General features: G+C 42.2%; 1 protein-coding gene across 1 annotated transcript; it reads right to left on the bottom strand.

Annotated features, from left to right (window-relative positions):
• Nucleotides 1-7,719: 7,719 nt before the first annotated feature.
• amd1 (adenosylmethionine decarboxylase 1) lies at nt 7,720-23,161 on the bottom strand. The gene is made up of 9 exons (XM_083934389.1): nt 22,870-23,161; nt 19,571-19,657; nt 14,804-14,930; nt 14,584-14,686; nt 13,100-13,142; nt 12,568-12,712; nt 10,983-11,075; nt 10,739-10,894; nt 7,720-10,646 (listed from the first exon to the last, which is right to left on the bottom strand). Exons 1-9 carry the CDS (start codon nt 22,980-22,982, stop codon nt 10,503-10,505), a joined length of 1,011 nt encoding a protein of 336 aa, XP_083790515.1. The 5' UTR covers nt 22,983-23,161; the 3' UTR covers nt 7,720-10,502.
• Nucleotides 23,162-23,976: the final 815 nt, after the last annotated feature.

The following is a 23,976-nucleotide window of genomic DNA, read 5'->3' as shown; positions in this document are numbered from 1 at the left end:
GGAATGTCCAAACATAAAGCAGTTTAAAAAATATATATAAGGAGATGATTTTTACAAGGTACAGAAATAAGGAGGGTGTATGATTATTACTGTGTATATTGTTTATTTACTTTGTTATTTATGTATCTATGTTTTATCTTCAGTATTTGTGTGTGTAGGTAATATGTATGTATATGTGTATATATATGTGTGTGTGTGTATGTCAGTGTGTATGTATTTATGTTATATATTATAATAATATAAAGAATAATATCATATTTTATTGAGATAAATATCTTTGTAATAGAATTATGCTTTGTTAGATATAGAACAAGGATAATTGAAGAATAACAAATGGAAGTTATTATTATTGTTATTACTACTATATAGATAGAAGGCAAAATATTTCAGTACGTGTTATTTCAGTCATATTTATTAAAAAGGGGTGGAATTAAATAAGATTACACTTCTTCCCACTCCTTTTCGGATATGTAAACAGAATTTATATTTTTTCAGTTTACTTTGTTAAGCTTTGTTATTGTACATTTATTTTTATCTCTGTTCTTTATTCCTTTTCTTTATGATTGCCCATTAAAGTATGATAATTTCGTTTTTTCACATATTCAAAATAAACTATCTAAACTACAAACGTCCTCTCATCACTGAAGTCACTCTGGACCAGTTCTCCTCTGTCCACACAACATGCTCCTCAGCAAAGACAAGTCTAGCCTTTTTATTCTTTCTGCTGATGAGAGGTTTGGTCACTGCAGAGTGGGCTTTCACTCCAAAAAGTCTTAAACAATGAGACACTGTGCAGAGAAAGATCCTTGTTCTGTTCAGCACTGAACTGGAGACCAACTCCAGCTGCAGTGTTGAATCGATTCCCCATTGAGAGTCTTCTCATAATCCTGTCCTCTTGTGCACTTGTTTTACCTGGACGACCGGCCTTTTTGAGGGACTTAAATTAATCTGTCTGCTTGGTAAGTTTCAGTATTCTTGAAATCACAGAATGTGAACGCCCAACCTCTCTCTGATGGCTGAGAGGGTCATCCCTTTGTTCTTCATCTGGACAACCTGCTGTCTCAGGGTTTAAGTCTCCTTAGAGCAGCTTCCATCTTACAAAGTAACCAGGAGAGCTGCAGCAACTGATAAATACACGTACAAGTCATATTTAAGAAAGTAACCCAATAAATAAATAATAAACATCAACCCCTGTTTGTCAACCATCCCCTTCACCCCTGTCTCTTGTTTTTGAACTGGTTCATATTTGGATGTTGCTGTTCCATAATCCTGCTCCACACACCCAAACACAAAAAGGTTTTCTGGTCGGACAGACTCTCTGAAGAAGAATTCCTTTTATTCATCCCGCAAGGGGAAATTCAGTTTTTTCACTCTGTTATTATTATTATTCATGTTACACACACAGGCCTGAAATACACACACATGCACAAACAGGACCTATATACATGCAATTAATGGAGAGATGTTAGAGCTGAGCAGGGCCCTGAGGTCCGTTTCACGAAGCAGGTTCAACAAACTCTGAGTTTAACCCTGAACTCTGAGTTGATCTACTCTGAGATAGGAAACTCTGAGTTTCTGGTTCCAGAACAGCAGATTTGCATTAGTTTGATCAACGCGGAGTAGTTTGACCTGGAGTTCAGCGCGTGCACCACAAGTATAGAACGACAGCATCAATGGAGCCCTGAGACGACGAGTCACCATGGCAATGGGGAAGAGGAGGGCTACGCTACCACTGGAATTGGAAATATTAATGCGCTCATACGGGAGTTTGAGCAGGTTCTTCGCCGTAAGTGTAACACCGCTGCAGCAGCAAAAGAGAGGGAGACGGCGTGGGAGAACATTGCTGCTCGGGTCAGTGCGTAAGTTTAAATGTAGTCCTGTTGCAATCACAGTAATATCACAGGGGGAACTGCCTGAGTGGTAGCCTATTAGTTTGTTTCATTTAGGTGCATTCCCACGGGGAGAAGCGCACTTGGCAGCAGCTTAAGATGAAAAATAAAAACATTGTTCAACAGGTAAAACCTCAGCACAGTCTCATGGTGACGCCTCATTTTGAGCATGTTTTACATTGTAAAGTAAATATTACCGTAAGTGGCTGTTTTATACATTGTATAAAAAACTCCCATTTGCAAAAAAACGCAGCGCAACACACAATATCTGCTGGGATGTGACATTATTGTTAATGTTGGAAATGTAAGGATGGATTAGGTTGTGTATGTAAATGATGGACTGTGACGTGAAACAGTACCGCTCAAAAAGATAATTGCCTGGAAATGCAAGAACATCTATGCGGTCTAATAATCATCTCCCGACAAATTTTTAATTCTCTGTGCAGTAATTCTGCACCTTCATCCACAGGATCGTTATCAAATGGACATGCCATGGTAGTGGAAATAGTCGCCACCTAATAGAACTTATAATGACTGATTTTTGCAATGATTTTCTGAAAAAACAGACGACAGAACTATACTACGCCAAAACTCGGCCGCTGACTGAATGAATGAGGAAATCCAACACCGTGTGTGGCTGAAAGAGGGCGGAGACAGAGAGAAACTCAAGGTTTTCTGAGAAAAACCTGGTCCCGACCAGGTTAGTTTCAGAGAGAATGTTACCATGGTAACTGACCGAGAGGTTAAGTTACCTCTCTTTGTGAACCAGGCTAGAGTTACCCCTCTGTCTCTGGTTTGAGTTACCTCCCTTTGTGAAACGGAAAACTCAGAGTTTCCCTCATTTCAGGGTTTACAGACTCAGAGTTTTCACTAAACCTGCTTTGTGAAACAGGCCCCTGGAGATGAACTGGCACTTCTCCAGCCACCAGTCCACGCTCCAGTCATGGTCCAAACAGGGACTCAGACCGGCGACCCTACGGTTCCCAGTGGAGTTACCTTTGGACTGAGCTACTGCCACCCCTTCTTTTTTTTTTTGCAACCTTTTAATGAAATATTCTTCTTAAATTTTAACCCTCCACTCGCTCATTGGATAATTTGTTTATATTTCCAGGTAAGTTTTCATTTTTGGCCCTAAACATCATCTGTGCTGTTTTAAATGCCCCCACATCTGTTGTTTTTAATCATTCTGACTGTAAGAATAATGGGTTAGTGGGATCCAGATACCTAAAAATGTGAATAATGCGTATAGCTCTTTTTTGAAGAATAACCAATGAATGCACTGAACTTTTATAGTCATTGCCCCAGACCTCTGCACAGTAATTGAAATAGGGTAAGATCAGTGAACAGTGCAGAGCGATCTGTGATCCAGGACTTTATGTAATACAGAAAGGCTTTTTGACACTTTGGATTGTACATGTTTAAGGTGTGATTTCAACAATCTTTTCATGAACCTGTTCAATTTCAGGCCCATTTATTTTTATATTTGCTTGTGTATTTGTTCTGCAATTACCTAATAACCTTATTTTGGTTTTAATTGGTTTAAAGTTTAATGATATTTTGTTCCTGTCAAACCATGTTTTCAGTTTGCCCATTTCTGTTATATATTCTGTTATTGTTATTTTGTCCAGTAGCTGTTTTAAATTCTCCCCAGAAAATTTTTTTTTTGTGTCATCTGCAAACAAGACCAGTCGCAAAGCATTGGACACATTACAAAAGTCTTTTATATACAGAACGAATAATTTAGGACCCAACACTGGCCCCTGGGGGACACCACAAGCAATGTCCAAACATGTAGAACTGCAGCTGCCCACTTTCACAAACAGTCGCCTGTTATTTAAATAGCTTTTTATCCCATGCAATACTAGACCTCTGATGCCACACCTTTCTGTTTTTAAAAATAAAATATCATGGTTGATCGTATCAAAAGCTTTCTTTATATCAATAAATATCCCAGCTGCATATAGTTTATCATCAATAGCGTTTGTAATATCTTCAGTTTGTTCTGAATGCATATTGGCTTTCAGTGATTAGTTCATGCTTTTCTACAAATATGTCTGGTCTATTGTCTAGAATTTTGGAGAATAAAACAGGTCGGCAGTTTGTGAAATTAAGTTTTTGGTATGGTTGGTATGACTTTTGGTATTTTCATTTTGTTGGAAAAGGACCGTTTTGAAAAGATAAAATTACAGATGAATGTTAAAGGTTTGGAAATAACCTCAATGACCATTTTAACTAACGCCATGTCAATGTTGTTCAAATCATGTTTTAACAATGTCCAAAAGTACTTTCTCATCATCAGCAGGGATTTATCTACAATAAATAGATTTGTTTGGCCAGGTCTGGTCTAACATTTACAAAAAAATGATTAAAGCTGTTAGCTACACCATCCAGATTATAATTTCCTTTGTCCTTATCAATACAATATTTAGGGTAGTTTGTTTTCCCTGGGCCATTTCTGATAATACCATTAAGTATACTTCATATTATTTTTATACTGTTTTTGTTACCATCTAATGTTTTCTCTTAAAATAAAAGTGAACTTATTCTTGTACTTTTGATTTATTTATTTTCTGAATCTTTAGTTCTGTGCTTATTTGCAGGTATTTTGTAATCCCTTTGTAATCCATGGACATTAAGTATTTGTTTTCTGTCTTTGATGGGACAGTTTGTATCATATAGTGAAAACATAGTAATGAATGTTTCAAACGCTCTATCAATGTCTCTTTTTTGGTATATTATGTCCCAGTTCTGTGCCAGTAAGTCCATTTTAGTGCATTGACAGTTTCCTTCGATCTCACTCGTCTGTCGTTGGTTTATCAGGTTCGTTGCTCCTGGTGTAGTCATAAACTCGGTCACTTATGTCATTGATGAATAATCCACTTACTGTTTTGTTTTTCATGTCATTGCTGAATATATGGTCGATGGGTGTAGCACAATGAGAAGTAACTCTACTGGGTCTGGTGATTTGGTTAAATAGAGTCATACCGTACATTGTGTTGACAAAGTCTTCTGTAACGTTGTGTGTATGTATATGTGTGAGATCAGTACGCTCTCTGTCCAGCAGGTGACAGCATGAACTACCCAGTGGGAGGGAAATGCCACAGGACTGTTCAGATTCACTCTGTGCAGGAAACATAGGGACAGTGTCCTTCACAGGTTGCATCGCTCACTCACTCACTCACTCACTCACTCGTCTTCACCCTCTTATCCGGGGTCGGGTCGCGGGGGCAGCAGCTTTAGCAGGAGACCCCAAACTTCCCTTTCCCGGGCCACATTAACCAGCTCTAACTGGGGGATCCTGAGGCGTTCCCAGGCCAGTGTGGAGATATAATCTCTCCACCTGGTCCTGGGTCTTCCCCGAGGCCTCCTCCCAGCTGGACGTGCCTGGAACACCTCCCTAGGGAGGCGCCCAGGGTTCATCCTTACCAGATAATCCTGAACCACCTCAACTGGCTCTACTCCGAGTTCCTCGCGGATGGCTGAACTTCTCACCCTATCTCTAAGGGACACTCCGGCCTCCAAACCTACTTCGGCTGCTTCGGTTATGATCAGTAGTGCATATGTAGTAATAATCCAGTAATATAATATTAATAGGGGACATTCTGCTGACTCATGTGTATTTAACTTAGTGACGGGCCAATGAGGCTTCATAGAGCCTCATGAACCATTAGCTGTATTTCTGGAGTCCCTAGATGAAGCTCTTGGTTCAAAGGAAAGGGAACAGTGAATGGTCATTCTGTGTGCTTTTAAGCCTTTGTTGAACAGAGGACACCATCCTGCGGACTTGGAAAATTAAGGGAAAAGCTTCATATAGCTCTATGAAGTCTCATTTGCCCATCACTACTTTTACTTTAAGTACAGTGTGCTGTGTGCTTATTATTCAGTTCATTATTATAAAGCTTTTTTTAGATCGCTCCAGGATTTTGCTCAACTGACATTTTCTGAACTGAGAACCAAACTGCTTGTTTCAGCAGCTTAAAGGGTGCTCTACGGTTAGGGGGATTCTTACAAAGACGGATAAAAACAGTGATCGACACTGAAGCTACAGAGGCTGAGCGATTCCACACATACGTATAACATTAAAACATTATGTATGACCCGTGAATGTCAATAATTATCTGAGTATTTTGGCACTGAATGCACCATAAAACAGTATGTGTATATGTGTGTGTGTGTGTATAGGCTTTAGTCCGCCCTGCACATTACTGTAGGTCAATTTAATATGCAACTCAATTTGGTACAGAGTATGTATAAGGGGGCCCCTGTTCCGTCTGTTTCAGCTAAGGGCTCCTTGGCCTGAAACACAGTTGGATCATTTCCTGTTTTCCCTGTGATCAGCCCACGTCTCCATGAAGTCAGCTCCTAGCTCCTATGGTAACATGATGCACTGAACATCCTCCTGAACACACCATCACCAGTTTGAGGCATGCTGGTGGCAGCAGCATCACGCAGCAGATGCTTCTCCACAGCCGCTGCTTCTCCGCAGCCGCTGTTGCATTGTGGGAAACGTAGGATCCAGTGCTTTTTGAAATTTGAAACATACAAGGGAGACCATAAGAAGGTAGTCTTTTTAAAATCTGTTAATGTTATGGTTGTGCAGCTCTAAATCTCTGGAGTGCCCTTTAAGAGCAGTCAAATATTACACACTTTGTCATTACTTCCTGATACATTGTTGGTTTGGTGTTCTGTCTCAGTGCAGGATGGTAATGAAATATCAGGGTTCCTACACATTTTCCGCTTCTCAGAGGATTTTTCATTAATTAAACATCTGAATACCAATTGTTAGATGCTTATTATGTAAATAAATGGTTTTAAATCCAACCTTTAACACATATGTTAAATTCTGACTACTTTCTATGCCATTATGTTGCCACGTAATTACAAGACATTTTTACATACGTGTTGTAGCTCATATAAGTGAATGAACTCTGTTCAACACACAGCATTTTATTCCAGCTAAATGCTAAAAGAGTGAAATGAATAAGTGTGAACCTTTAACTCTACAGACAGGAACAGTAGAGATGGATAATTAAATGAATAAGTGAACCTGTAACTCTACAGACAGGAACAGTAGAGATGGATAATTAAATGAATAACTTTGAACCTGTAACTCTACAGACAGGAACAGTAGAGATGGATCATTAAATGAATAAGTGAACCTGTAACTCTACAGACAGGAACAGTAGAGATGGATAATAAAATGAATAACTTTGAACCTGTAACTCTACAGACAGGAACAGTAGAGATGGATCATTAAATGAATAAGTGAACCTGTAACTCTACAGACAGGAACAGTAGAGATGGATCATTAAATGAATAAGTGAACCTGTAACTCTACAGACAGGAACAGTAGAGATGGATAATAAAATGAATAAGGGAACCTGTAACTCTACAGACAGGAACAGTAGAGATGGAGTAAACAGACTGTAAATAAAGAAAATAATGATCAATAAAAATAAAATGTAGACGAAGACGTATGGAAAAGATTCAATAAATGAGAATCACAGTCACACGGCCAAAGGTAACCATGGTAACCTGACACCATTCTACAGCAGCTTGATTAGTTTTATGTCATCAAACTTATTTTGATTTGTAGATATTCATATATTTAATTTTAGAAAGTGAGATAACAGTCTGTTAACAACACAAACATTTTTTCAAACTCTTTTCCAAACTTGATTAAATTCACAACTGGGTAGGAACCTTGAATTGTTAAAAGGCTCATCACTTGTCCAACTATTCAGATTATTCCTCTGTATTATGGAATATAGCAGTACACTTTAAAGTCAAATGAAGAACACCGCAGTTTCACAGATAAGTATCTTTTTTATTGAAGCATCAAGCTCGTAGCACAGATATATTCAGCACATCTTGACCATCCAAAGAACAGCAAAAGAAAGAATTAGAACAGCAAAGTTTCTCCTTCAGTACATCCTGCAACTGCACCCTCTCTGACCCGGGGGAAGGCGTTCACTTTGCCGGCCTTTGGAGAGGGGACTCAGAGGACGGCAAAGTCAAACTCAGAAAAACATGATTTCGTCAGCTTCGAAAAGGTCATCCCGTAACAAAATTGTTTCACAACAAAACAAACATCTGGACAAACAGGGGAAGAGAGAAGATTGGTCCGCAGCAAAAATACAAAATTATTTTTTGTATAAAACTCTACCGTTCAACTGCAAAAACTGCATTTGGAGTTCACTGTATAAAAAAATAAAATAATAGAATAATGATCCACACCAACGAGGCTGAAATGTACTTAATCCGAGAACAGTTAGCGCTGAACTGCTTCGGTACTGAACAGTTTAAATGTGTGACTTCGGAAAAGGGAGCGTAACAGTCGTGGCAGATCACCTCAGTCCTTGGACAGTTCATGTAAGGGCAGAGATTGGTCCTCAGGAAAAGAATGAAACCACTCCAAAGAGCCATGATCAACAAACTAGAGGGAAACTATTCCAAGTGTCAACGTCACTGCTTTTCCTTACATCAACTGTTCCGACTTCATCTACTGGTCCGACCGGCTCACGGAGCGCCTTAGGTGAAGAATGCACTGCTAAAAAGGCGCTGATGCAATTATCGCACTGACTGGACTGCACCACAGTGCTGAAAGCAGGTTAGGACTTCCGCCGCTTCTCATCCGGTTTAAAAATTCAAACTGCGTTCTCTGGCAGGAGAAGCATCATGAACGCCACGGAGCAAGGCAGAAGTTAAAGTAATAAATAAGAAGCCTAGCCTGCTTTCAGCACTTGTCCACGACTTGAAAGACGATGAATTCAAGTTACCCGACCCCGGAAGAAAGAAAGAAAGAAAAAAAAAAAGTTCCCGCCTATAACCAAAACACATCAGGATACGCCTTAAAACAAGAGGAAGGTAAAGCACACAGAAAAAAAAGGAGGAGACGGCGCTAAGCTACACTGTCAAGCAACGCGGCACTAGCAGTCACATGCACCATAGTGTCACAGGACCCCCCCCTAAATGAACAAAGGGCATCCAAACAAAAAGAGAAGAAAAAACTGCTAGGGGAGTCACATTTTCGACCAATTCACTGCAAAAAAAAAATGTCTGGGCACAATAAATTTAATAAAATGGCAGTTTATGCAGTGGTTACATGTGGAATGATCCGGGACCACCCTGGCATGCTCAGACTGGTGGGCCTCTATTGTGCGCTTACAGATTTCTGTATGGGGCGGAAAGAGACAGAGAGAGGATGGATATTATGTGGGGAAAAGAAAAATGCTTTGCTGGGCAACTAAGCAAAAAGTGTCTGATTCATTATTTCCCATTCAGAGCAGGCGCAGCCAGGAGGGCCGGCTCTCGTTATGTCAACGCTTCTGGGGCCAGCTGACGGGCCGACTCTGGCAGGGGGAGACCTGCTGGGAGACAATGACTGGTCGGCAGAGGGCATTGTGAGCTCTGTTTGTGTGCACGTGTGTGTGTGCGTGTGCGCGCGTCCCCCCACTGGACTGCTACATTCAGCTCAAACCTGGTCCAGACCTTTCTCTAGAGAAGTGTACATTCGAAAGACGGGGGACAGACCGCTGCTTTATGCAGCCTGTGCTACATTCAGGTGTTCCTTTTAACCACTTTGTGTGTGTGTGTGTGTGTGTGTGTGTGTGTGTGTGTGTGTGTGTTGAATATGACTGGGGGATTTTTAAAGACCCGGGGGCTTCCTATGGATACAGCATGCTGTAAAAACAAGAAGCCTTGGTGAAACAGTGTGCATGTTCAATGTTTCGTACACATACATTTTCCAGGCATACGACTTTAAACGCCAGTCTATTTGGGGAAATGCACAGACTGCATGATTGTCTGGAAGCACAAATGAACGGACGTTGGTGGGAGTCAGCTTCAAAGCCCAGCAAAGCAGAAAGTCTTTAGCTTTGTACGCTGCAAACCTTTTATCGAGTAGTGCAACATTAAACAGCAAGTATGGCGTTTGTTTTTAAAGGAAGTCAATTGTGACGATGCAAGGACGATTCGAAAGCCAAAAGCTCACCGCGACATACATTCAATTAGACCGTAGACTAAAAAGGCTGGCCTTCTTTTCGTACCATAAGTAAACAGTGTTTTAAAGTGCATTCAAAAATTGGTAGTGATTCATAAATACCAACTGTTGAATTGGACAGCAAATTAGGTCGAGTGGTCGAATCTGAAACAGACAAGATAGGATCATTGGGAGGCGGACCGATCTGAGCATGTCAGGGCCCTGTCCTAGTGTGGGCGGAAGCCTTGTCTGTGGGGGATGAGGGGGGAGACCTGCAGGAAGGGACTGTTGGACTGGGCACAGGTGGACAGCTTCGAACAGAGCGTGTTTAATTCCTCTACATGCACTTCAAGATCACAGCAAGAGTGAGCTAGAATATCGAAACGGAGAAAAGAGCTTTCATGCAAGAGATCTAAGTCACAGGTACAACAATGCAAACAACTCAAACTGGAGGTTAAACTAGGGCTCGCAACCGCGTCAGCACCGGGAGATTCTGAACGACGACAGCAGCGGGAGGGAGGGAGGAGGAGGGGTGAGGAGGACAAGCTGTCTACTGGGGGGTGACGCCGGCCGCGGGGGTGGAGCCCCGTGCGGCCCCCTTTCTTTTTACGCCTCTTCTTCATCCTCAACCCTCAGCTCTGCTGGTTCTGCTGGCGGCTCTTGGCGTAGCTTGTGAAAACAAAATTGTAATCGTTAAACTGAGCCAGCTGGCGGTCGAGACGCTTGTAGCCCTCCAACTTCAGGGGAGGAGAAAAGACACTGCGACATTTGGAGCTCTGTAGGGGCAAAAAAAGGAGAGAATTCATTAAGTGACAGCTTTAATAAGAATCCCTCTGAATGGAAGCTAGCCTGTGTCTTTTAAACATACCTGATTGACAAAAAGTGTAGTCACAAATTTTCCTGGCTTGAACACCTCCACCACCTTACTGACCAGATCATCGTAAGATGTCTGGGAGAGGTTGGTTTCGAAGCTGACGTAGGAGAACTCAGGCTCCGGGGTGATGTGGATGGTCCAGTAAGTTCCCTGGAGAAGACAACAGGCAGAGCAACGTCACAGAAACGCCTGTGACGTCAGCGGACAAAAGGTGACAGATCCACAAAGAGACACTCACGTCAGTCTTCATTCCATTCATTGAGTATCCACATGGGTTGAACATTGTGGCATCGATCACAGAACCTGGTATCAGGTCACGAATTCCACTCATCTGTAATAGACAACGGTAAACATCCAATTAAGCATCAATCACAGTTCTTTAAAGTCCCTGGGAAACAGAGGTTGGAGCCTCCGTGGCCTCTGAACTGCTGTGTATTGCCAAGTGAAACTGAATATTTGAGTGGTATACAGTCACAATAGGAACTGTAATCAAATCTTTTGCATTTGATCTGGCTACCAAAGAGTGGGCAGGCTTAGAGATACGGAGCTGCAGAGAGGACTGCGGGCTCCACAGTCACACTGAGACCAGAGGAAAGGGCAGAGATGACAGGGACTTTCAAACATGCAGATTAATGGTGCCCAGCCTCCCAAGTCCCATCATGCAGCCAGCTGCCCAGAGCTCCCAGTTTTTTCAGCATGTACTGCCCGCGTACAGCAATACAGGCGGCCAAAAGCATCCCAGAAATCAACCTTGGACTCACTGTTTTAGAACTGAAAAACGGTTACGTACTGTAAGCCCAGATTCTATGAACGTTAGGTGTTTTTGCCCAAACACACACCGCTCTCCATATGGCTCTGTTAGCTACTATAACCACGACTAGGAGTCGATCCACAAAAGGTAAATTGTGGTTTTCTATGACCGCTGTGGCTGCTGGTCGCCTGAAGCCCAGTTGGGTTTGAACTGAGCCGTCTCGTCTGGACTCAAATCGACTGATGGTGTCACCAGCGATTCAGCAGCCGGTTTTAGAACGTATCACCCGTTTCAACAGCCAATCAAGTCTTAGCAAAGTCCACTGCTTAAGTCACTGTCAGTTGGTTAAAAAAGGCCGTTATGGACGGAGGCACAACGTGTGTGTGAAAGACAGAGAAAGAGATGGGGAGAGAGAGGGTCGAGCGAGCAAAACAATGAATGTAATCCAGAACAAAGCAGTGAATCAGGGAAAAGAAAATGGTATTTTCTCTGTTTCATCTCTATAGAAATGCAGTTGTAGGGAATATCTCACTGTCTCTGTCCTCATTTATATTTTAGAATGCTACAAATTATATCCAGATACAAACAAAAGCCTGAAAAGTCGGAGGTTAGAGCAAAAGTACAGAGAGTTGTTGCTATGGAAATGACACACCATCCTCTCGTCTCACTGGTGTGAACATTTCAGAACGTTGCAGACCTGTACGTTGCAAGTTTCAACTTGTCTCGTTACGGATCTTTGGTCTGAACTGGGCTTAAAGTCTCTTTGATTGGATTCATTTTTATAAACGCTGAAAGCACAAGGAGTCAAACATCTGAAAACGGTTTTACAGGAAGAGAAGAGACAGGGATTTGAATGTAAAAATACTGAGTTTTTTTTATTCTAAATATTGAATATCAAGAGGCAAATTAAGTCTTAAAACAAGGCCACAAGAAACGCACTTTTCATTTCACTGGGACTTTAACCACTACGCAAACCGACTGGACTAACTGAATATTGTTCCCTTGACAACACTGGAGGGTGTTTGTGTGTACGGATATGTAAATAAACATGTGGTTGGAGTAATGTGCTTACACGAGTGACATCACTTGCAGAAACACCATCTTTCATATAGAACTGGTCCATAATGGCTGGATCGAGGTCACTCATCAGAACTTCCAGCGTCTGATCCGCATGCTTGTTCTCCCAGTACTCTGGTAAGTCCAGGGTAAACAGGTACCTGTGGGGGCACACCGTGAAAAGGAGATTCAGTTCATCACAAGCATGCATCACCAAGTATGACAATGAGAAGACAGCTCAGGAGAGTTTTCAGACCCATACCTCATGATTGTCACTATCTGCACTAAAATCAAACGCTGCTGCTGTGGCAACAACACAGAAGACTATCAGCAGCTGCAGATTCTGGCAGGCTGCTCAGTGTCAAGAAGTTTTATTATCATTATTATTATTAATTTTATTCAAAGTGAAACAAGACATTTCCTACATCGTCCAAGGATAATAATCAGTGGAGAACACAGTGCAGCACTACACAAATGCCCACTGAGGTTAGCGACACTATTGCACAATACATGAGGCTTCAACCAGTAAGTGTGTGTGTGACGCTTACCAGCAGTCAGAGTTCAAACGTCCCATACAGTAGGCTGCACCATCTGGAGGAAGCAAAAGTTAAGAGGTTTGCTTTAGTTTACCGCTGACTTGACACAATCACAAATGTGGAACAGCATGTATCATCTATTAGACTTCAACTTCTATTAGGCCTGGACCATCGGTCCAAACTCTACCCTGATAGGTCACTTCATATCCACAACGATACACATTATGATTATAGCATGTTCTCTGGCAATTCAACAGAGAAATGTCTGTATGAAACCACACGGTAAAGCCTATTTTTGGATACTCATTGTTCCTACCATTTTCCAAAGTCATATTCAGTCATTTACAAAAATAAAAAGTTGCATTTTCAAGCACCTTACAACTGTGGTTCAGTACATACTTATATACAGTACACTGATTATTGCACCTGTTCATCACATTAACCAGACATTACAGTATTATCAATACATCTTTCAATACAACAGTGACAAATTTCAAGAAAACTGTGCGTTTCAAAAATGTGTCACCTGTTTGAGTTTCTATAGGATGACAAGACTACTTGCATTTTAAATAAAGTGCTTAAAAATTTGTAAGTACGCATTGCTGTAAACTAGCGGTCGCCACTCGCCAAATGCGACTAAAATATTCCCCTGGTGACTGAATTTTGGAGGGCTCTATGCCACGGGGCAGGTAAATGTTTGTCCTGATGGTCGTGCTATTGCAATAAATCGTGCTGATTTAGCAAAACATTGTAATAGCTATAAAACGATAAATTATGAAGGTAGCAAATGTTAAACGCTAAACCGGGGATTTGTTGTGTGTCACACTGAAGTAGCTCCCCAACGACACCGCTGTAGAAAATAGTTCCCCTCAGAACGAACGTAGCGTATGCGTCACTACTCTTTAAAGTTTGGTGCGGTGACTGTGATCCGAGTGCAGCTATGTGGCGCCACATTCCCGGTGTGACTGAACCAAAGAGGAAAACACAGAGGAGATTGGTGGATTTGATCCGAGGGCAGCTATGATGCTGTGGCACGAGAGCTCAGTTAAACAGGCCGCCTAACTGTTATAATGTTATAATATATTATATATGGATGGTGGTGTACAGAGGGAGTCTGCTGAAGACAGGGATGAGGAGTTCAGACTGGATCTCTCCCATCTGTAGTTCTGATGAGTCATTAATGAGTGTTTCCTGTATTGAAATTCAATTAATAATAATAAATCTAAATATTACTTTGTCCTCTTTTCTAAGCATGTATTGCTCTATAATACTGTTATCTCAATGAAAAGGACTGAAACGGATGGATGTGCAACGAAAAGGAGCATAAAAGGTAAAGAATTTCCATGGCCCCTTAGCAGGTGCGCTAAAAGTTAGTTTACGGCCCTGCAAGTACCTCTCAAACCTCAAAAACGCATTCAAACTCAATTGTTTAGATTTCCAGCGCCTGCAAGAGCCCTGTATACAGCTGTGTGCTAGGACGCTCTAACGCTACATACTTGGGAAAATCTGGCTGAGAAAGTCCACTTCCTCCTGGAAGTTTCGATGAGGGAACTCTTGATGGGTTGGCTTCATAAAGTTCTTGCGGGAGTAGAAGAAATTCTGGAGAAAAAAAAAGAAGAAACCGAAAAGGGTGAGAACAGCCGCAGACATAAGTGATAGCTACAGAAATGAGAAGTTTGTATTTCAGTCTCCGCTTTGACTCAAATGTTGTCTTACCTCGATGGCATCAAAACCACAGTACTCCCTGGCGAGTTCCAGCAGAGGCACCAGTGCTTGCAGTAAGAGGGTGGTTCCGCATGTCTTCAAAATGAAACGTCTCTTGGAGACAAACATGCTACTCTCACTGCGGAAGTAAAGAAGTACAAAACAAGTGTAAAACATCTGTTGGTGCAGTATCATTTATTATACAAGTGATTATTAACTTCCACTTGTGCTTTTATCTCTTTAGCTCCACTGAGCTCACACAGGTCTAAAGACAGGCACAAACAAATCTCGAGCTCAACAGACATGTCTTCTGTTGGACTTTGTTTCTTCCTGTGCAGCTAAATAAGTCAAGCATAGTGCCGTCATTTCCATGATTACTAGCTAAATCCCCACTTACAGCACACATTAAACATGTCTGCACTTGTGGAACTCCTAACTCCAGCGAATTAACAGGATGGATACACCACCTGTAAATAGGGATGTCAGCAAGACCAGCTAAAGCTAAATTCCTGGTAAAGTTATTCAGCTTGGCATACAGAGGCTTTAAGAACATGGCAGAAGTCATTACAGCTGAAACTTTGAGAAGCCTTGTTGTACAACATGCTTGTGTGGGAAATCCAAGTCAGCGAGCCTATTGGGAACAGACATGCTCAGTCTAGTTGGACCACATCTTTTTCTTTCCAGACTGGCTTTGGTTGGACCGGGCCTTTTTAACCTCTCTCCGTTCACTCGGCCCATCTTAGCAGCACTTACTTTCATACTTTTATTTTTTCAGGTTTCTGCTAGATCATGTTTACATGCTTAAAATGTTCAAAAAACACTTTTTCCCCTCTTCCTGTCTGAATGTACCTGTATTCATTGACTGTAACTGTACTTTCTACCTATACAGTATAGCTGTGACATCATTGCACAGAAGTCCTGACTACTTTAAAAAGGCACAGTTTCGGAGTACAGGCTGTGAGCATTTCTCCTTGGAGTAATACTTGTCAACAACAAGTCAGGTCAGGTGCTAATTGTCATGAGTCTGCAGCACCCAGCTGTTAAAAACAATATTATTTCACATTTTATCAGTATCTGTACTTGAGGAACGCAGGGCAGCATGTCTGTGTGCAGCTGCTCTCTGCTTCATCAACACCTGCAGCCAGAGTGGGTGTGGCTTCATAGGGACACGTCACTCACAGAGAAAGACATGAGTGCTCCTGCCGACCATCCTAGACTTGTTTATAAGCAGGCGCACAGAGTGAAAACATAGCCGACAGGGTCAAGCCCACGAACAGCACAAAGCCCGTCTGTAAAGGATGCTTTAAATCGATACAGACCAATGGAGTAAGACATCCAACATGGAGCTCACAGACATGAGGAGAGCTGCAGGTTAGAGATAGATAACTTAAATATCTCCCAGATGTAACGTTAAATCAAGAGAGTGTTTACTCTGTGACAAGTGAACTTCTTTCACCATCAGAGCGGCAGGAGGCAGTCAGGGGTAAAGCTAACTGTTAAACTGTCTAATGTGGTTCACACTGGAGACATGAACTTTACCAGAACATGAGCTGGAGACATTAACTTTACCAGAACATGAGCTGGAGACATTAACTTTACCAGAACATGAGCTGGAGACATTAAGGGCGCACACACTGTCCTTCTGCACCGGGCCAAAACAGGTTTTTCGAGTCAAGCCTAGTGCGTTTGACCAGTGTGAGTGCAACCGCTCCGCACATAACTGCAGCCAGCTGGCCGTCCACGGCCCGTCTGAGAGAGGTGGGCTTTTGTAGAGCGCGTTTGCACAAGTACGAGCATGAGCATGCGCACGTGTACGAGCACGAGGCTTACGACGTTTCTGACGTAGTTTATGTGCGCCTGTTCGGACATAGAAAATAGAAGGACCGACCATGCGCGGACATTTAACAACAATGGCGGCGAAAGGTTCACGTTGGTGTAATGCGGACGTGGAGTCTTTACTGCAGATTTGGTCGGTGAAAATATTCAAAAACAATCGACAAGACGCACAAAAACTCTGAGGTCTACGGAAAGATTTGTAAACAAAGCGTCGTCAATCAATGCGTGTGACGTGTTACGGCGTGATGACGTATGGACAGCAAGAAGCATTTGCGCGAGGCCCAGGCAGTGTGAGTACAAACGGGCCTGGGGCGCGGGGGGTGAGGGAGGTGGGGACAAATACCCTAAAGCCCGGGGCGCGGTGCGGAAGGACAGTGTGAGTGCACCCTAACTTTACCAGAACATGAGCTGGAGACATTAACTTTACTAGAACATGAGCTGGAGACATTAACTTTACCAGAACATGAGCTGGAGACATTAACTCTACCACAACATGAGCTGGAGACATTAACTTTACCAGAACATGAGCTGGAGACATTAACTTTACCACAACATGAGCTGGAGACATTAACTTTACCACAACATGAGCTGGAGACATTAACTTTACCAGAACATGAGCTGGAGACGTTAACTTTACCACAACATGAGCAGGTGACATTAACTTTACCAGAACATGAGCTGGAGACATTAACTTTACCAGAACATGAGCTGGTGACATTAACTTTACCAGAACATGAGCTGGAGACATTAACTTTACCAGAACATGAGCTGGAGACATTAACTTTACCAGAACATGAGCTGGAGACATTAACTTTACCACAACATGAGCTGGTGACATTAACTTTATCAGAACATGAGCTGGAGACATTAACTTTACCAGAACATGAGCTGGAGACATTAACTTTACCAGAACATGAGCTGGAGACATTAACTTTACCACAACATGAGCTGGAGACATTAACTTTACCACAACATGAGCTGGAGACATTAACTTTACCAGAACATGAGCTGGAGACATTAACTTTACCACAACATGAGCTGGAGACATTAACTTTACCACAACATGAGCTGTTGTTCACAGGTATGATTATCGACAGCATCAATTATAAATGAGCTGTTTTAAAGCCTGTCAGTACTGGTAATATAATCACAGCATGCACATTTTCATCTATTTATATATATATATTAGTAGAAAATGATCTGTTTAGAGCACAGACCTCCACCATGTAATTTTTCTTCTACTTTATAACATCTTAAGTCGTTATAAAGCTCAACAGCTTTTACAAAAATATATTTTTATTTTTGACTTTAAGTTTAAGTGTTTTCGTTAAAAAAAATAAATATATTATTTTTCAGTTCCACGTTCTGTCATCTAATATTTTATTCCATTACTTTGATGTTTTAGTTTTACACCGTGGTGTCGTTTCAGTATAAGTATTGAGATATTATAGGCAGGTATCGTTCCAAAGTCATAATTTTGGTATCGTGACAACACTAGTATTAAAATCCAATTTTCTATTATCACCACTAAACAGGGTGTTGCCAAATGAAGCACAACTGAAATCTTCAGGATTGCTTCTCTTAAAATGACTGGTGCTAGCCTCAGGCTGTAAAATAGCAGACTCTGTTGGGCTCAGGCCAGGGAGCGGCTGGAGCTCTTGGGCCTGCGGGGCTCTAGTAGAATAATATTTCAAGAAATTGGTAATACCACTTCCCCATAGTTATGTCTCATTTAGAACATACCGGTTGGAGTGTCTAGACTTGAAAGTTGCTTAGACTGTGATCAAGTTGTTTGAATGTGAATATTGATAATCAGTGTACATGAATTCAACATATTAGCAATGGCAGGCTTACTGGCCTACAGACACATGTTAAAGTATTTAAAAACTGCTCCAATATGACTAATAGGGTTTCATATGGATTTCCCACAAGGAGTTTAAAAAAAACTCAGGGATGGAGCTGGAAAGCTCATTGACTAATTATTTCTCCCTCATTGAAGAATTCTAGATGTAGCCTCAGCCCCATGCAGCTCGTGCCCTGCTAGCTTGAGATCTTCAGTAACTACAGATCGGATTTTCATTCTGTTCCTTTAAAAGGGGCGTTCAAAACGCTTTTAAATGCATTTATGTTTAACCGGCCAGCATGGGGGACACTTATTTTATCAGAGAAATAATGAGTGGGGGGAATGAAGGGGTAAGATGTGGCTCAGAATCAATCAAACTTGGACATTAGAGCATTTCCCAACTGCCACTCAGCTCCCAGGTGGAGGTTTCATTTGTATGTGCTGGTGTGTTGAAGTTTGTCCCTCGTTGAATAGTTTGGGATAGATGGCAGACAGTGATGGGTTTATGGATAAGTGACATTCCAACTAAAGCTTGCTCAACTATGTTTGTGCACTCTGAGCTCTGACATTTCAGACATCTCCTTCAGGAGAGGAATGTGAAAACACCTGTCTAGTGACAACATTTGCTCAGCTACAAGTCACAATAGTCAGTGTGAGACATTTTAGAGGACAGGAACAGAAAAAAAACACGTTTTGAGTGGAGGGCGACTTTAAGGGTTCAATGTGCCTTCAACGCGTAGCTTTAACATTGAAACATGATGTAGAAATATAGACTGTCAATAATGATCATTTGAAGGGGGGCCCTGCTCTGTCTGTTTTAGCAAAGGGCCCCTGGCCCTAACAAACGCTAACCCCTGACTTGGACAATGTTGAAGCAGGTTTTTGTTTTTATAATTAAACACTATATCCCTCCAGGTATAACTTTGGAATGAGGGCTATGCTGTACTTTATGCATGTACCCATGTCTGTCTCATCAAGTGAGACAGAGGCTGTGCTGTCACTGACAAGCAGCTTACAGGTGACCGCTGTCTAATCCTGCCGGTCTTCTAAATCAGTAGGAAAAAAAACAGACACACTGCAAGTAGAGGCCCAGAACTCACCTGAGTATATAAGCTTCCTGCTTGTCAGACTTTGTCACACTTATGATCAAACAATGCACATTCTCCAACAGTTTGTCCCACTCAAACCTAAAAAGAAGAAGAAAGCCACAATTAGCACTTTGACATTCATTTACAGAGTTTAATCGGGTGCTTTCCAGTGTGGAAGTGAGGGCTGCGCAGTCATGGCCAAAACTGGGATCAGGGTGATTTTGATCGATACAGAGCTTATTGATTTTAGGTACACAATAGTTTTATTGCGCTCTCACATTTAAATCAAGCCAAAAAATATAATCCTGAAGAAACACATAGAGGGGGATGAATTTGATGGGTTTTTTTTAAAAATAATGGTGCCATCAGGTAAACAAACAAGCAATAATCTCAAATGGATATGGAATAGAGCAGTCTTTGGATTTGTTTGTTTGGATATTAGCCACAGTTCATTGTACCTGGGCAAACTGAAAACCTCACAGACTGGGGCAGAGCACACAGACGGCTCCCCTCGGCAGCAGGAGGGCTGCTTCTGCACCTCATGCAGGAAGCACGGCACAGCCAGAGACACCAGCAACATTCAATGGAGAATTTACCAGCAGCCCATTTTCCACAGTTCACCCTGTAAGGGATGGACAGGGCTGCGAGATTAGACAGCCTTTTCTGGGGAGCCGCTGAATGAGAAATGTGCCCGAGTGACTAATTAGACTGTCAACACAGGTTCTCTAACATGCAGGGACAGGTCTGGTCATAAAGTAGATGTGTTTTGTCTAGTTAGATTAGATAACTTTGCTTTAACATCATAAAATCACACATTTTCTTGCTCTTATCATGCATTTCACCTGATTACATTAGAACATAATGGGCTGCTCCTTCACACAAACAAGGAGAAGCCCCACACTTATGTCCTGTTTGCATCTCCTGATGACATCAGAGCTGTTGCAACATGCTGGATTTCTCAGCTTCATACCACAGGGACAATGTCACCTGAGAACTGAGTCAGCTCTCGTTTCAGTGTGAAATGTACACGGTGGGCTATTTCTGGTCACTCAGTGGGATCGTATTTTCCTACGAGACAGAGCGGGCTCTAGGAAAGGACCACATTAAAAGACTACTAGAGTTTATCTATACCCAGGAGACCAGGTCACACGGCTTACCAAGATGACAGATTCAAGTGTGGCTACTTTTGTTGATTAAAAGAATAAATGAAAAAGACTAGAAATCAAAAGAGGGATAACAAAACAAAATCATTAGACAAACTCAAGATGTCATGACTAACATTATGCTGTGGAGCCGTGAGGAAAGTGAAGGTCTCGCCCGGAGGCGTGTAGATGAGAGAATATTAACGGCCTTCAGGAGGAGTTGCTTCACAATCACTCGAGGCGGACCGACCTGCTGTCAGGCCCTGAGAAGGACGGCCGAGGAGGTAATGTGAGCGAGCTCCACATTTGTGAATCAGATGCCCTTGTGGACTTATTTGGACATTGGCTGGCGTCCAGCGAGCCTGATCCACTGACAGTGTCCCCCTGAGCCGTTAATCTGCCCCTCTGACTGGAAAATAATGCCAGGCCTCATTCACCCAACCGGCCACCCACTTTTCTTAAACTGACCCCTGTGATCTGGTTAATGACAACAAGTTACTCACAGCACAAGCACATTTAGCCTTGAACGTTGCCACAGGCCACTGACTTGATACAGTGCTGCAATAACAGGCAGTGTCGAGCAGTTTCAAAGGGATAATCCCTGACAAAAGATGTATGTCAATGGTTAAATGACTGCGCCTTATTATAGGTTTATAGTGGCTTATTCTACTCTCAAGAGTACATACAGTATAACAACTTGGCGTTCTGCTGTGTAATTGTACGGTACTGTTTTTAAACCAGGAAAGATGATTGGCTGCAGGGTTGATGATTTCTAACCAGCTGTTGTCATCGTAAATTCTTCTTAACACACGCTCCTCAGTATTTGCAGAACACTAATGGATTTAGTTCCATTAGAACAAAGGTCACCGGCCTTTTTAACCATTTCCAATCATGTCTCTGACTGCCCTATCACCCAGACCAGACATTCCCCTTTTCTTTCAACGCAGTCCTGTGCCTGTAAGCAGACCACAGCAGGGAGACCCTCTAACCAATCAGAGGCACTGGGAGGAGAGTGCCTACATGGCTGGAAACGTGACCAGGACAGGGGCTACATGCGTTGGTGGTTAAACCCCACAGCACTGGGGTAAACCTCAACATAAAACCCCCTTCCCATCAGCCACGGGATCTCAGCACCAAACACTTCCGGGCGACTCGGTGTCTCCAGAATCAAACGTATAGATGCACATGTGAAACGCAGCCACCCTCCCCCTGATCGCAGGACAACTCCCATCTGGCTGAACACAAAGTAACATCCGAGTGATCTGGGACTCGTGTGTGTCCGTGTTGGTGGAAAGTGTCGCTGCAACCGAGGCAACACGCGGTGAGGACGGGCGACCACATGCTTGACATCTTCAGCGTGCCCCCCCCCCCCTCCTCCCCCCCCCGTTGATGAATGACGCAGAAAAAATCGAAAGCAACATAAACCCAATTGAAAGCGACATAAACCCCTGAGGCAGCCTAGCTAAACCCATAAAAACAAGCAGCGTAGCATGTTTTAGCAATTTGATATAATCAGACGACGTCTCAAAACCAATGAGGGAGCAATAAAATGCGTGCGCATCGATGGTTGGGGGGGGTCCCAACTCACATTGCCTCATGTTGGCACCAGAGTGAGCGGATGAATAAAGTAGAGCCTTCAAATGATGCAGCCGTCGGGGTAAAGAAGACGACAGGAGGCGGCTGTATGCGGGTACATTTTCTCCCAGGAACTAGCTCGAGCTACCGTCAGTTAAATAATAGCTCCAGAGTGGGGGCAAACTCGCTGTCAAAGACGCCTTTCAAAACATTAGACCACTGCCGTGAACCTACCGCTCACCGTCACAGGTGAGGGATCACGCCGCAAGGTTAATCGCCATACATTTTTCCCGGTGAAGAATGAATGACTCAGCTCTGAAGTGCCACTGTTAAAGGGGGAGGTGGCCATTTTCCAGTGACGGTGTTAGCTAGCTCCCTGGTAGTGGAGCTTTGACAACGTCCTTCCTAGCTAACGTTAGACAACTTCGATAGTGAACTAGTGACTGCAGAGGAGAAAACACCGCGGGAAAACTACCAGTGTGGCGTTTCACTAGCTTCATGTCACGGCTGGACTACAGGGGGTAAGCCGAGCATGACGTTTCCCCCGGCTGCTGAGGGCTGAGCCGACACCTGACACATTCAAAAGACACGAACCTTGGGATGGTACGGAGGTCCCCCGTTCCTTTGGTCTCATCCTGCCGAGAGAACCACACCTCCAACAGCTTCTCAGTCCCCTCGAAGAAATGTGCACCATTATCTTCCATCATGAGACAACAGACACCCAACAAAAAATATTAAGCTTCGGTTGTAACGTTTACAACTTGATTAATCCTTCTTCGAGCAGTTATAATTTATTGAGGTACAGTCCTTTAAGCAATCCAGGTGTTGATTTTCTTGAGTTACCGTCTTCCCTTTTGCAGAGAATACCGTTAGCGAGTGCTAGCTAATATCGCCGGCCATACTGTGTAGAGCACTGAATGGACATGGCGCGGGGAATTTATATGCGAGCCGTGCTTACGTCAGTCTCGCGTTAAACCAATCAGGTCGTAGTATTCTGGCTAGTGATGTGCGATTGGTTGAGGGCCCGATCACTCACTGAACAAACAGGGGGTTCCTCTCGTGACGTTTGTTTTTTTTCCATCATGCATGTACAAACATATGAAAATACATTTGAGGAAATTATAATCCTATTTGAAAACGTTGGTAACATTTACCTATGTAACGCATACATAATGTATTACACAGTTCACATATGCTTAGGCAAATTTCTGTTTACACTAAGTGCTTCTTTGACGTATGTTTTTTGTGTGCATATGAATTACATGTCTGAGTATTTTATACCGTTCCAAGACTGCAATGCATTCATTTATTGTCTGTACTCCATAATGACATACACAAATAGGCCTACACACTTTTGACTCTGAATTATACATAAAAAATAATATTATTATTATACACATTAAATAGAAATATGTGTTAAAAATTAGACTCTAGGTCCGGATCATGTAAATTATATATTGTGAATTTGTGCATTTTATTAACATTACATAGTACAACTGTTATTGCACACGTCTACGTATAAGTAACTGTTTGAAACGAAATACTAATGCTAATACTACTACTACTACTACTACTAATAATAATAATAATAATAATGATAATACTACTACTACTACTACTAATAATAATAATAATAATAATAATACTATTACTACTACTACTAATAATAATGATGATAATACTACTACTACTACTACTACT

The sequence above is a fragment of the Echiichthys vipera genome (genome assembly GCF_963691815.1).
Source record: "Echiichthys vipera genome assembly, chromosome: 19".
Lineage (NCBI taxonomy): Eukaryota > Metazoa > Chordata > Actinopteri > Perciformes > Trachinidae > Echiichthys > Echiichthys vipera.
This window is presented reverse-complemented; position numbering and strand designations above follow the sequence as displayed.